The sequence below is a fragment of the Tyto alba genome, unplaced genomic scaffold, assembly GCF_018691265.1.
Source record: "Tyto alba isolate M040663 unplaced genomic scaffold, T.alba_DEE_v4.0 Super-Scaffold_28, whole genome shotgun sequence".
In the NCBI taxonomy this organism is placed as follows: Eukaryota; Metazoa; Chordata; class Aves; order Strigiformes; family Tytonidae; genus Tyto; species Tyto alba.
The window spans coordinates 7,005,049-7,018,569 of NW_024881302.1; the positions used below are offsets into that span (position 1 = coordinate 7,005,049).

Genomic DNA, 13,521 nt, shown 5'->3' on the forward strand with positions numbered 1-13,521 from the left:
GCTATGGTGGCAACCTTTCATTCAGCCTCTGCAACTAAGAGTTGAAGACATAAAAGTGAAAAACCAAGGCCATCCCCAGGACTGACTATTAGCCCATAGCTGCGCAGAAAGGGAAAGCGCTTTGCCCTGGAGAAACCACTCTGCAGAAAAAGAGGGTCTCCTCTTGAGCTGTTTTTCACTAGGATGAGGGTATGCAGAACCTCTCACCTATGAGATACAAGTAAAATGATAATATTTGTTGTCACTCTGGGCTCAGGATCAATCTTTCATGACATTTCCATTTCTGTGTAATGTAAAGTTGGGTGGCAGGCATATGAAATATAATGAAGACGTGGGATTAAAACTTTATTTCGTTCCCATGAAGGGGGAAACAAACAATATGATAAAGCACATGATAAGAAAATGCATATGGAGAAGTGGCAGTTCACAGGCAGATAAATGGATGAAAATTGCCTGAGCTATACATCAACTGGAATAAGATTGTGTAATATGATGGCAGATAAGAGTGCTACAGATGGGGAAAACAGCCAGACAAAGCTACAGAGGAAAGGAAAACAACCAAAACCAGGACGTCTCTAATCCCTGATCCCAATTCTCCTTGCGTGTGTGTGTATGCAATACAAGCATTGTGAAATCAGACACCATTTGCAAGGAAATTGCATGGCTGGTTCCAATGGCCAGACAATCCCAAATACCAGATTGACTGCTGACGTCAGCTCTTAACACTACCCAGGAGGTCTGAAGAGAGGAACAGTGTTTGTTCCTATTTAACAGGATCAGGAAAGACAGAAAACCATAAAACTAGAAACAGGCCTGTATCATTAGCCTTCTGTGATTGCTTGCTGGTACAAATCTCATATGGCCTTATGATTTAGACTGCAAATTTAGAAAAGTGGATCTTCTTTCATTCAGATTGTGAAGCAGTGTTGAATTTGGTGGTAACAGCATTTGCTTATCTAAACGGGTTTGTAGACTCTGAGACATCTTTCAGGACACTGTTCAAGGTAGAAATAACTTTGTCATCAAATTACATGAATTGATCTGTTTTTTCACTCCCGGTGTTTGACTTGGCTGCCTAGCCTGGTAGGATTTTCATAGAAGCTATGGGTAATTAGGGAGCTTGGAAAAGTTCAGGAGGTACCTACAGACGATCCAAGTGTGTGACCCAAAGTGTATTTCTGTGGCTTTTAGCAAACAGTGGTGTGCCTTTCCTCCAGATTTTGGGCAGATTTCTGCGATGTTATGAACCTCACTGCTTTGCCATAGGAACCTGGGTGTCACACCTACTACTTGTGGGCTGTATCCCCTTCACCAGAGCAGCCCCTTGATCCCTCCAGTGAATCCTTGCACAGTCTGTCTTGAGAAGAAGTATGTGTTTGTCAACCACGATCATGGTTTCTAACTGATCATATGCACCCCTCACAGCACAGGAGCAAAGAGGGGTCAGCAACCTATGGGTGGATGCAGTGGTGGAGAGAAACAGAGTGGGTGTGGATGGAGACAGTGAGAAGGGGATGTGAAAGAGGGTGATGTGGCAGGATGGGGGGTGGTGAGTCCTAGCATAGTTAAATTGGGTCTAAGCAGCTTCCCCACTTGTTGGGCTGCTCTTCAGCAAGGCTGTAGTTATTCACGCAGGACAGCACAGGTTGCCTGAGGCTGAGGCCTTAACGTGAAAGTCGTCTGAGGGACAGTAAGGTCCAAGTCAGACTCTGAAACTCCTGGCTGGGGTTGAAAAGTAAATGTCTGCAGCAGCCCTACAAAGAAGACAAACAGCTCCATCTTGGCGAGACTTTCTCCAATGCAGTTCCTCCGCCCTGCAGATGAAAGCAGTGTGTTTACTTGGTGGACAGATTGAACTAGAGTGTTTGCCATGGACACAGCATCTGAGATGTTGCAATGGAAGCAGGAATGAAACCTTGAAACACACCAGAGCGTTTCAGAGCAGAGGAGCCTGTGTTGCTAAAGGTATCTGTCCCAGTCACACTGGTACAGTGTGCCTGCCTGGTCTCTTTTATCCCACAACTACCTGCAGCAGCAAGTCACAGGCATGTTACAGGGTTATTAGGCACTTATGATGTACCCTCTCCATAGCTCTTCCAACCTTCTCAGCATCTTTAACTCTTTCTCTTTGAAAAGCAGCCTGAGAGAAAAATACCACCTCCTCCCAAAGCGGAATGGTTTGAAACTAATTTTTCCTGTACAATTTATCCTAGCATCCAACTGTTAGAAAAGACTGTGTTACTTCTTTCCTACTCCCTCATTGTGCTAGATTCTCAGGCTTTGCATGATGACCCCTGTACAGGTGAAGCACTTGGTGGACAGCGCCGACTGGCTTCCTAATGTCAGAAGGCACTGTTGAGGGTCTGTGGTTGGAGCACATTCTGGAATTCCTTCAAGCAATCCTTTCAGAGGAACAGCTGGAAAGTGCAGGGTTACTTGGGAGGATTTGTAGGATTTTGCAGGAAATCTCCCTTTATAGTACTTAAGGGCTCCTGCAGTGTTGGGATTTGTTAAACTCCCAGCAAGACTACTCCAACCAGCCGTGTCCTCTCGTAATGCACACTGCTGCAGCCATGGAGCGCATGGGCTGGGTGGCAGGCATTTCTGGAAATCATCAACCTTTGGAAGCTGTTGGGAAGGCACAGTGGAAGTGACATTTCTTCTGTTAGGATGGCTCAGGGGAGAGTTTCTGATATCTAGCAACTATTCCTAGCATTATCTCAGTTTGAGTCCCAAGGGACTTGGGTTTATGACCCTTCAGGGAAAGAATGTTAATCATATTTTGCAGGTGCAACTGAAATTTAAAAAAAAAAAAAGAAAAGAAAAAGTTTGTGACTTGACTAAAATGATGGTTGGAGGTAGTGTCAAGATGCCAAGTGCTCTATCATCTCCCCTAACCATGGGTCTGTGTTTCTTCCTCTAAAAAAACACGTCTTTCTGGGAATCCTTGGCAGTTCTCAAAAGTGCCACTGGAAGAATCACCATCCAAGGTGATTTGTGGGAACAATCCAGGGCCTTGGATTTAAGATTTCATAGTGAGAGTAATATGGTTTGGTGTACTCTGTCCCATATTGGGTCTCTGCTGCTTGTAATAACCAGCCAAGATGCAAGGCTTATTGGGACCATCCTCCTTGGCTCTGGTAGACAATGGATGAGGCCTTGTCCATCAGACCCACTCACACGTGGGACTTTCCTCAAAGCAGGACTTGAGGGTCCCTGGACTGTATCCTCACTTCCAGGAGAGCTCACAAGACCCCATGCATAGTGAGGCTGGCAGCCCTATCACTCCTGTCCGATTATCTACCTACTCTTTACAGCTTTAAGGCATTTTTCCACCTTCTTTTGGATTTAATATATCTCTTTGTCTTTTTCTTCTGTTGATTCTTTGGTAACCAACCTCCTTAGTGGTGGTAGAGGTGTTCTCTAAGAGCAGCCATTTGCCTGGATGCAGAATAATTTACTCCATTCAGTTGCCTGGTTGCTTATTGACTGAGTTAAAGGCAGTACTTAGCCATGAAGTGCACATCAGTGTATATTGTAATAAAATGGTTCTGCCATAGCCTCAGCTCTGTGCAGATCAGCCCTTTAGTTACCTGTGGAGAAGGGCAGGAAAGCCTCTCTCTTTACAAAATTCCCTTCAGCATCAAGGAAGTGGTTGGGGTTGAACTGATGTGGTGTCTCCCACTGTGTCTTATCTAGCAGCACTGAGGTAAGCGATGGGATTACAATTATACCCTGGAAGAAAAGGACATAGAGGCACAACAGATAGCAAAATGCTCTGTTTTGGTTCATTTTGTGACACAGACTTTGGTGTCCCATGAGATTTGCTCCACCTGGAGTACTGGAGACCCTGAGGATTTTATCTCATCAGCTCATAGAGAGAGAAGTCAGTGAGATTTTCCCAGCAGTACAAAGGATTGAAGCCAAACCCCAGGAGGTGCTGTGAAAACCTCAAGCAGAGGGTCAAATCCTGTAAATTCCCTGGCAGATACTTCACTGTGCAGATGGCATCAAGGAGGTAAACCAGGGTCACTTGTGGAGTGAGGAAGTCCTGAGCATGAGAGGGACTGAATTGAGTCCTACAATACCAGTCTCTCTGGACTCAGCATAGTCACCAGAGAGGAAGAAACTCTTCTGGGGGTGATTCTGGATGCTTACTTTGGGCTTCAGTCCTACAATTCCCTCTAGAAACCAGTCTTTAATGGCACTAGCAAAAATGAGGGGGCGGTGTGTTCCTGGGAGGGAGCAGTTACCTACCTTGGGAAGGAAGTAACCCCTGAAGTGGGTGTCAACAGCAGTGCAGCGGGGAACATGGGGCAGGAGGGTGATAAACCTCTGCACTTCGTGTAGCACCGCATTTGTAAATGGCATATTCTTCCGATCCTCATATGTGGCCCAGCTTCCAGATTTGACGGTTCTCCCAATCTCCTCCTGCACCTTTTCTGGAAGGAACAAACAAAGGGGATGTTCTCCAGCAAGGAATCCAGCTCCCTCCTCAGATTCAGTTTTGTGAAAAACATATTTTTGCAGGGCCTGGAGGGTCTGAGAGGATTAATAAAACAGCAGCCTGGATTTCCCTGCTTTATTTCTAGTTCAGACACATGGATGGGTTGTTTCCCCAGCATCATACTTTGATCTCCACTCATCCTTTCTCCTAGCAAGACAAAGGGACTAATTTATTGTGACTCTGAACAGCATCTAATTACATCAGGAGTTCATAACAATGAACAGATGGGATTCAGCTCTTAAGGGAAAAGAGCCAGGCCTCTCCCTTCCCCATATCAGCCATGCCATGGACAGAGCATAATAGAAGGAGCTCACTTTGAATCTCTGGGTATTTCATCATCAGCAGAATGGCCCACTGGAGCGTTGTGGCTATGGTCTCTGTTCCCGCCATGACCAGGTCAAGTATGGATGCTATTAAGTTGTCATCATGGAATAGGCTGTCTTTCTTGTTTTTCTCCTTGAAAAACACAAGTGATAAGAAAGGTCTTAAAACCATCAGTCTTGGTATTCAGCAAGCTTGGGAAATATTGCATAGCCTGGGATCCTGTTGACTACGATTTTGTGTTTGTGACCTGGGTGATAAAAGAGACCTGATCTTGAATGCACAGCATTCACCAAAGATGGGAGCACCAAAGATGGAAGGTTTGGGGTGGAGTTTTGGTTTGGCATCCATCTCCACCCCGAAGCAGGCTGAAGTCCAGGGCCAGATGCTGTTAACAGACTCAGCGTCACAGGTTTGGAAAGAGCCTGGTCTCTCCCCTGTACAGAAGGAGATTCAGCTAATCGTAGCTCTGAGAGACTCCTCCTGTCCAAGGACAGTTTTGAACCCCGAACAATGTTCAAAATAACCTTTCAGGCCATTTCTGTTAGGCTTTAGGACTGTACCGACCCTTCCTCCACGTAGCTGGGTAGAATACTTAGTGCCTAAGTTTGGCCCTGGTCCAGCTGGAAAGAATTAAAAACTCAGAGCCCATATATTTTCTGTTGAATGAAATCAACTGAGATGTGAAACTGCCGAGTCGCTACTAAAGTAAGATACAGGACAGGGCTAGGACTTGTACTGATGAATTATCATTCAAGTACTTTAAGTGTATCATTCATCTTAGAGCAACAGTATCGATGATTAATTGATTTGTTCTTGTAAAAAGAAAGGCAGAGTCAGCTTTCATGTGAATTCATGCATTTTCTACCAGGAACAAGGAGTTGATCTCATATTAGCAGCACTGCTATTTTAGTAGCAGATTGAGACAGTGGCTTTCATATCCTAATTTTGATAGAAAAATCCCTGCAATAAATTACACCAACTGTAATAGACTGGTGTCTGATTTCAATACCACTAGAATAACAGCCTGGATTTCAATAGGTTTATATGACATGATTGAAATCAAGACTCAGCAACTGTTTTAGCTAGAAAATCGAAAGGAGACACTGCAACCAGTCAACAGAACTAAGTAGACAAATACCTCTTGTTGCTTGAATATCAGTGCATCAATGTAGCTCCTCACGCTGTTCTCATTGATATCCTCCCTGCTTGCCTTCATATATTGCCTTAAAATGACACGCACATCTTCTATTTTCCCAAGCATAATCTTGTGGGTTTTGAAAAGAAATCCAAGGAACGGGTAGAAATTGAAATACTAATGAGGAATTAAAAAAGAGAAGCATTAAGTCTGCAGAAATACTAGTATACTGAAACAGCTTCTTCCTAAGGCATGACATATCAGTTGAATTTTGTCCTGTAGTAGTAGTATCTTAGCATCCCAGGGACTTCCTGGGCAGATTTTCATAATGGAGGGCTTTGCAACCTTTGAGCCTTTCTTTAGTGCTACCTAATTTTAAGCATTTATGCTGTTCTGTATGAACAGATCCTCTACCAGTGACAGCCTGGTCAGCCTCTGAACAGAGATGGAGCTCCACTGTGCCAGGCCACCAGCAAGTTTAGATCAGGATGAGACTAGTTAGTTTTTTACAACATCAGTTATGAAGGACTGGCTATGAGTTTGAAAATAAGTGAGTTTTCCTGGCCCTCTTCAAGGAAGCATTTTTAATGCAGTCTGTGAAATCTCACTCACCTAGACATCAACACTGAATGTGTCTTTTTAGAAAATGCAGCAAAGACAAAGAAATCCTAGATAGTGCAATTATGTTGAAAAAGAAAGAAAAAAAAAATTCCATGAAGCTAAAATAACCGTAGTGCTGTTCTCATATTAGTGCTACACAGATGTGCAGGATGGTTCAAAAGGAGAAAAGCAAAGGGGAATCTCACAGCACATTTGTGGTGACCATGGTGATACATGGAGAACTGTCACATTTTAGTTGTAATGGCTGCTTCTGAACATTTGAAAACTGCTGAACCAAATCCTATGGCTTGTGTGGCTCACAAATGTAATATGTCAGTGTAAAAACCTGTTAATCTGTGGGACAGATTACTTACATTCAAATATGGAGATCCCAGAAGAATCATAACTTCATCTATGAGTCTTAAGAGAGTGAGAAATGTTGGGTCCTTATAGTCAAACCTGTCCCCAAACAGCATGATAAAGGTGATGTTGATTGGAGCACAGTTGAAGGATGTCAGGCTAAAAGGTTCCCCTGCAATTGGAGGAGGATGGAAATGTTAGTGAGATGTTGCGGCAGCAGTGACACGTATGAGGCTGTATAGCACTGTGATGGTCTCCAGCTCACCTTTGAAGGATTTGATCATCTCGATAAGGAAGTGAAGCTCCTCAAAAATTCTCCCTTCTATCATTTTTTTCCCCATGCCGAGGTTGCGCATGCTGGATACGGTGAATCTCCGGGTTGTTCTCCACAGCTCCCCGATAGAGAAGAACAAACCTGGGGAGGCCGTGAGACATCGCCGCTGGGCTCATGCACGGAGGAGCCCCACCGCACGAAACAAAATAGGGGACTGGATGAGGAGGGATCTCCACAAGTGTTTCTGCTGCCCAGTTTCCCATGGATTTAGGGACTAAGGGTCTCCCATTTCTGTGTGCCCCATCCCTGTATTCTCTCAGCTCCATTCTCCCAGTCTCACTGAGCCTGTAGCTTGGAAACAATAAGCTCCCACCCAACCCAGTTTGTCCCAGCCCTCTCCTGAGTGCAAGACAAGCAGGTATGGCTTTCAGACCAGTACGGGTTGGCTGTAGAGCTGGAGAGAATGTTGTTCTAAGTCAATCATGCAACCTTTCTGACCCTATTTGGTTGCAAGTCTAAGACCTCAAGCAACAACCTTGTATTTGTGAAGCTTCTCTGTTCATCCTATTCCTGTCATAAAGGTATTTTATCTATGTGGGATGGGATAATTCAGTCTCCTCAACCCTGGTCAGTGCTGCACTGTCTTACTGAGATTCCCAGCAACACTGTATTTTCAGCAGTGGAAAAAGTACTATCATTTTGTGGAAGTTTCTGAGCTCATGCCTTGATGATCACTAACACTACCGAGCAGGGATAGGTATTTCATCCCATCAAGTACTGGAAATAGTGAAAGAAAAAATTGTGTCAGTAATCCAAATACTATCTCAGATTGTCAATTGAAAAACTGGATTCGTTGCAAGGTTTTTAAATGTGTTTGCTTTTTCTAGAGTAAACGCTATTTTAAAACAGTGTAGTTTTAATTTGGAAAGCAAAACTTCTTGCTCTAAAAATGCTAAAGCAAATTTCTAAACTTGATTTAAAATTTTTCTTTAATTTATGCAATTTCATCTGGATCATTCTTTTTCTGCAAACAACTTCAGAGTCAACAAATTTTAATTTTCTGAAGAAAAAATGTTCACGGGAAAATTTGTGACCATTGTTACTTGACAGGCCCTGTGAATTTACAGCTTTGGGTCACCTCTAAGCGGCTCAGACTTGGGCTGAGAAGGTAAGTGTGAAAGGACTTATAGTGCAATACTGACAGTCTCCCACAGGGATATTTTACATGTAAATTAGGTCTGAAAAATGCTTTTCTCCCCATTGATTCCTTTCCCTTATGTAGCGATAAATTCATCTACTGATATTATGGCTGGGTAATTTAATTTCTAATTGTAATCCCAACTTCAGCCTGTGACCAGCATAAAAAGCTGCCTTTTGGATGCTCAGAGCTAAAGCCTTAACTGAAGCAGAGGATGGAAAAACAAGGCAAAAAGTCCTCTGAAATACTCAGGGATGGAGAGTTGCCTTGGAAAAACTATGGAGTTGTTTGTGGGGATGAATTTCCAGACTCAGGCTATTGCTTCTGCCTGAACCTGTTTCATGTTTGTCCACCCAAGAACCTTTGTGGGGAGGCAAGGCACGGGGGACTGATGTGCAAAATTGTGGCACCTGCCAGTGGGAGAAAGGGAAAAGCCCTACAGCTCTGAACAGCCAAACCAGTTAGTCCAAAGTGCCCTGAAACTGTGGGGAAGGTTTGTAAATGTGGTGGTGAGCCGCTCTCATTCACATCTTATGGAAATTAACCTCATAATTACCACAGTGCCTTTAAAAATCCCACTCCTCACCCCTGAATGTTTAGGTTATGGGTCAGCTGCAGGTGTATTAGCAAAAATGTTGAAAAGCCAGGAGGCATTGCATGCAAGCAAGGAAAGCCAGATATTTTCCGTCACCTTGGCTTCAGGAGGGTCCAAGGGGGATGTTTAAAAGCTGGGCTCCAGGGATGCACAGCTAGGCTGGCACTAAGCGACGGTGTCGTCCCTCCCGCCCACCCCCGCTCATTGCTCTAGTACCGTTTCCGTTCTGAATTTGGTCAAATATTGGGATGGATGGTCTGTCTACAAACTCCTCTGTGTAGTTCACAAGCGCCTCCCGCACAACTTCGTACCCGGTCAGGACCACAACTTTCTGGAACCCAAAGTGGAGGGTGAAGATGGGGCCGTATTTTTCCGCAAGCTGAAAAAGAAGCGAGCTGTGATGGTCAGGAAGGGAGGGAGCGTGCATGGGGCAAGTGCCCGTTGCTTTCTGAAAGGATATATTACATCCTGGCATCCTGCTGGGAACGGCTGCGGGAGCCGCTACCTGCAGAACAGTGCCTGTGAGCTGGAGCTCATCATGATCAAACACAAGGCATTTCGTACGGATGCCTGGCTGGCATTCGTATGGATTTTAGGCTTTTTGTCATGAAAGAACCCCCACCCCCATCAGTGCATTAGTAATCGGGTTTTGCTGTTAAGGAGAAAGTGAATGCAAAACAAAAAACCCACCTAGAGTTAAGGACAGGACCTCAAATGTCAAGACAAGTTGGCAAACCGGAGAAAGACGAAAAGAGAAGACATTTCAGTGAAAATAATGATGCTGTCACACAGGAAATCTTTGATACAATGCTCCTCTCATACCAAAGCACTCCTGCATCCCTGCTACTAGACCAGGGGAGCTGTTTGTCCCATGCCAGGCGTTTAATTGTGCTGGATGACCACAAATTGGAAATCCATGCCCCTCTACTCAGACCTGGCTTTGGTATCAAAAGCTCAGCTGGGCACAGCAGGGAAACCCACAGCAGGAGGCTGGCCGTCCGCATGCTTGTACACAAAGTGATGCTTGTTTTGCACTGAGAGGGCTCTGGACGTATCTTTGCAATAACACAGAGAAGGTCTTTCACTGCTACATGCCCCAGGACAAATTCTCTGCAGCTCCTCGCCAGAGCTGTGCCTTGCTGGGTGGTTTTCAAAGGCAACGCAGTACCTCAGGAGGCTAAAAATCCTTCCAGGAGCATGTGGTCCCGCTGGCATGTCCTAAGTGTGCCACTCGGAGCCGCCGTGCTGTGTGCAGATCCCCACTCCTCTTTGCCAAGGATGGGGTCTGCGGCAGAGTGAGGCAGGCTGACGAGGGAATCCACGTTCCGTAAGGACCATCGTGTGTGTGTGCCTGCTGCTACACGTCTGCTTTTTACAAGGGTGAGATTGTCATGCCCGCCCCCAGCTCCTGCCCGTGTATCCCCCCTGGGGCACTGGGGACGGGGGCAGGCTGACTGCTCCTGCCTACCTCCTCCCCATTGCTGCAGCTGCATCTTGTTCCCTGACAGCTTGGAAGCAGCACTTGGGGACAGCCGAGAAGAGTTTGGGTTGGGCTGGAGCAAGGTGATAGGAAGCCATAGTCCAAATCTGCTGCCTAAGCAAACACACTGTGTATGCCTGCAGCCTCAACCCGTGCCGGGTCCACCGGCAGCTTTTGCAGGGGAGAAGGGACACCCCATCGGGGTGCCCAGCCAGCAAACACTGGTGCCTGCTGCTCAGTGCAATCACCAATTTTTGCTCTCTGTGGGCTGAGCTGGGGGATAATCCCTCTGGAGTAACCCCAAAGTAAAGGCAAACATAGGCGATACCAAACAGAGCCTAGCAGGTGATGAAAGCATGTGGAGGTAATACCAAACCACCATTCAGAGACTGTAGCAACGTCTGCCCAGCCCCGCTGGGTAAACTGACCCCAACCCTGACATTGCCCATAACAACTCCAGGTGCTGGGAGCCTCACCCCATGGCAGTGCTAACCCACCACTCGGCTGCTCCCAGAGACCTGCCAGTGTTTGCCGAGCACCGGTGTTACGGGAGCCGTGTCGACGCCTGGTCATGAACCGCCGCTGTCTGTTTGCTCACTCTCTCCCTGACCCCGGCGCAGGTCGGTCCCCGAGGGTGCTGTCTGCTAAAGCAAGGGGGGAGCACTCAGCAGCCTAACAAACACCCCGGGCTGTGCCAGCCTCGTCCTGCACTGAAGAACTGTTTACCACCATAAGTGGGGTAAGTTGTCTTAATTACAGGTTAATAGAAGAGCTTGCAGGCTATTCATTCTGGCTCCTTAGCGCAATTTTTCCATCCCTCCCTTGTGCTGCTGTCTAGATTTTAATGCGTATCCAAGAGGGAAGTGGTTTTTGCGATGGGGCATCTGGGTTTGGCCCTCTCCAAAGCAGTTTTGGGGTCACTGGATCGTGGAATTCCCCTTGCCAGTTCTCCAGGGCTGAGGGGAGGGAAGCAATTTAGTTTCATGTTAGTTATGTCCTAGTGCTTTAAAAGATTTCTGGGTGTCCGAGCTGTCAAATTAACATTCCAAATCCCACAAGCATTATATACTTCATGTACATCACCACAATTACATGAAGAAATCCCATATTACCCAGAGGTCTTTTTTTAATGGTTGATCGCTCATAAATGACATTGCATTAGCACAGACATTGGCTAGAAGAAGCCCAGAAAAATATTAGAAATCTATTTTCACACCTTTACAATTTAGTTTGAATTAAAAAAGACAAAAAGTTCTTGCTGATATATCCCAGGCAGATTTAAAATCTATGAGGGTCTGGGTTTGGGGGTTGTTGTCCTACCTTCATTAGTGATTTATCTTGCCTTCTAAGATCCACCAAGTGCAGGTTACCAATGATCGGAAGAGGAGTTGGACCAGGAGGAAATTTAAAAGCTGAATTTTTATAGCCAGTTGAAAAATAAAGTACAGCTAATAATACTGCTGCACATAGCAGACAAATTAATGCAGGATCAGAGATAAATGAAATTAAAAAAGACATTTTTTTAGTAATAATCTGTTTTTTGGGGTTTAGAAGCAATAAAAATGCAGTGGCACTGTTCAGTTTCTGCCAGCTGGCTTTCTGTTTGCTCTCTGCGATTGCTACAAGCACTCGATTCTTATTAAGGTTTGTAGAGTACCTAAATAAATACTGCATACTCCACCCTCTTTAAACACCTCAGAGAATGTGGTCTAAGCAGTTTGCAAAGCCTGTCCAGAAGTAAAGAGAGTTTCAAATTACAAACCCATGCATGTGTGTGCAAGAACATATACATGGGAAAAGGTGCTTGGCATTCCTCTATAGCCTCCTCCACCCCCTGAGACCTCAAGGTCCCTTATTAACAGTACTATGACCCTCCAAACACTCTGCTGACATGGGGAAATAAAAAGGTTTCTTTGAATCCTATTAGAAACCTCCAGATTCAGATCTGGGTAGGGTTTGAGATCTCCCTGTTACTAGAGAGAATAATAGTATTGTTGTGGGAAACTTTAGCTTTGTTGATGTCAAGTGGAGATCAAAGGTTGTTAATAATGGCAAAGCCCATGTATCCCTGGGGGTTGTAGCCCGTAAACTTCTTCATAAAGTCGGCTCTGAACTGCCCAGAAGGGATGTGATTTCAGACTTTGTGTCTGAAGTAGAGGACATGTAATAGCTAGCCATGGAAAATTAGCTTGGATCAAGTGATCATGAGTGGTTTCATGAGTAGAATGGAAGACAAAATTAGATTTGAAACTTCTGGGAGGTTTCTTCATTTTGCAAGAGCAGCTTCTAAGATACAGAGGGACGAAGTTAATGAAGCCAGCTGACCTAACTGGCTTCAGAAGGAGAACAAGACAGGGGAATGGAATTATTTTAAGCCAAAGATGCTAAACACCTGGAGCTTGCATCTATCATAAAGGTTTAAATCTTATACAGAAAGATTTGAGATCTACCTGATTGAATAGTGGTTTTCAAGAGGATATTGGGAACAAACAGCCAATGGAAAAAAACTGTTCAGGGAAGAAAGAACTGTCTTACATGATCAGGAAGCACAAGACTAAAGGTACATTTATCCAAAGGTTAGATCATAAAAGGCCATTACTCGGGAAATATGGGTCCTCAGCCTTGTGAATGCAAAGAAGATAGGGAAGGAAGTGGACCTACTCCGAAGTACGGCACAGTTACGGTTAGCACGGTCCCAGAGCAAACGGCTGCTTGGTTGCATGCTGGAGCTGCCTGCGCAGTGTGGAGATGTTACAGCACAACAGCCACCCAGAAGCAGAAGAAGCAAGTGTGTTGCAACATTTCTGAGATATTTTTTTTTTATTAGTTTCCAAGAAATGGGCTGGAGGCAACGGTTTCCCCCAGAGCATGCCTAGGATGACTCAACCCTGCCTGTTCAAGTGAGTGAAGAGGCAGAGGGGCTGTAAAGACAGGCAAGAAGGATCAGGGCTGGCAGAGGACGCAGAATGTGGGCACTGCAATGAGAACTTGGGATGGCACACGCTCTGCTCCCTGTGAAAAATGTTTGTTCCTGCAGGGTTTTGTTTG

The 13,521-nt window shown here is 45.2% G+C and overlaps 1 protein-coding gene across 2 annotated transcripts; it reads right to left on the reverse strand.

The window, feature by feature from the left end:
• Window positions 1-287: 287 nt before the first annotated feature.
• Window positions 288-12,103, reverse strand: LOC104358006 (cytochrome P450 2W1). Of its 2 annotated transcripts, XM_009963526.3 has the most exons (9): window positions 11,794-12,103; window positions 9,210-9,372; window positions 7,192-7,341; window positions 6,941-7,098; window positions 5,970-6,143; window positions 4,822-4,963; window positions 4,258-4,442; window positions 3,594-3,735; window positions 288-1,814 (listed from the first exon to the last, which is right to left on the reverse strand). In XM_009963526.3, the coding sequence occupies exons 1-9, from the start codon at window positions 11,989-11,991 to the stop codon at window positions 1,624-1,626; spliced, it is 1,503 nt and encodes a 500-aa protein (XP_009961828.2). In that variant the 5' UTR covers window positions 11,992-12,103; the 3' UTR covers window positions 288-1,623. The 2 variants fall into 2 exon arrangements, with proteins under 2 accessions (XP_009961828.2, XP_032839609.1); XM_032983718.2 differs by lacking the exon at window positions 11,794-12,103 and having other exon boundaries at window positions 290-1,814; window positions 9,305-9,374.
• Window positions 12,104-13,521: the final 1,418 nt, after the last annotated feature.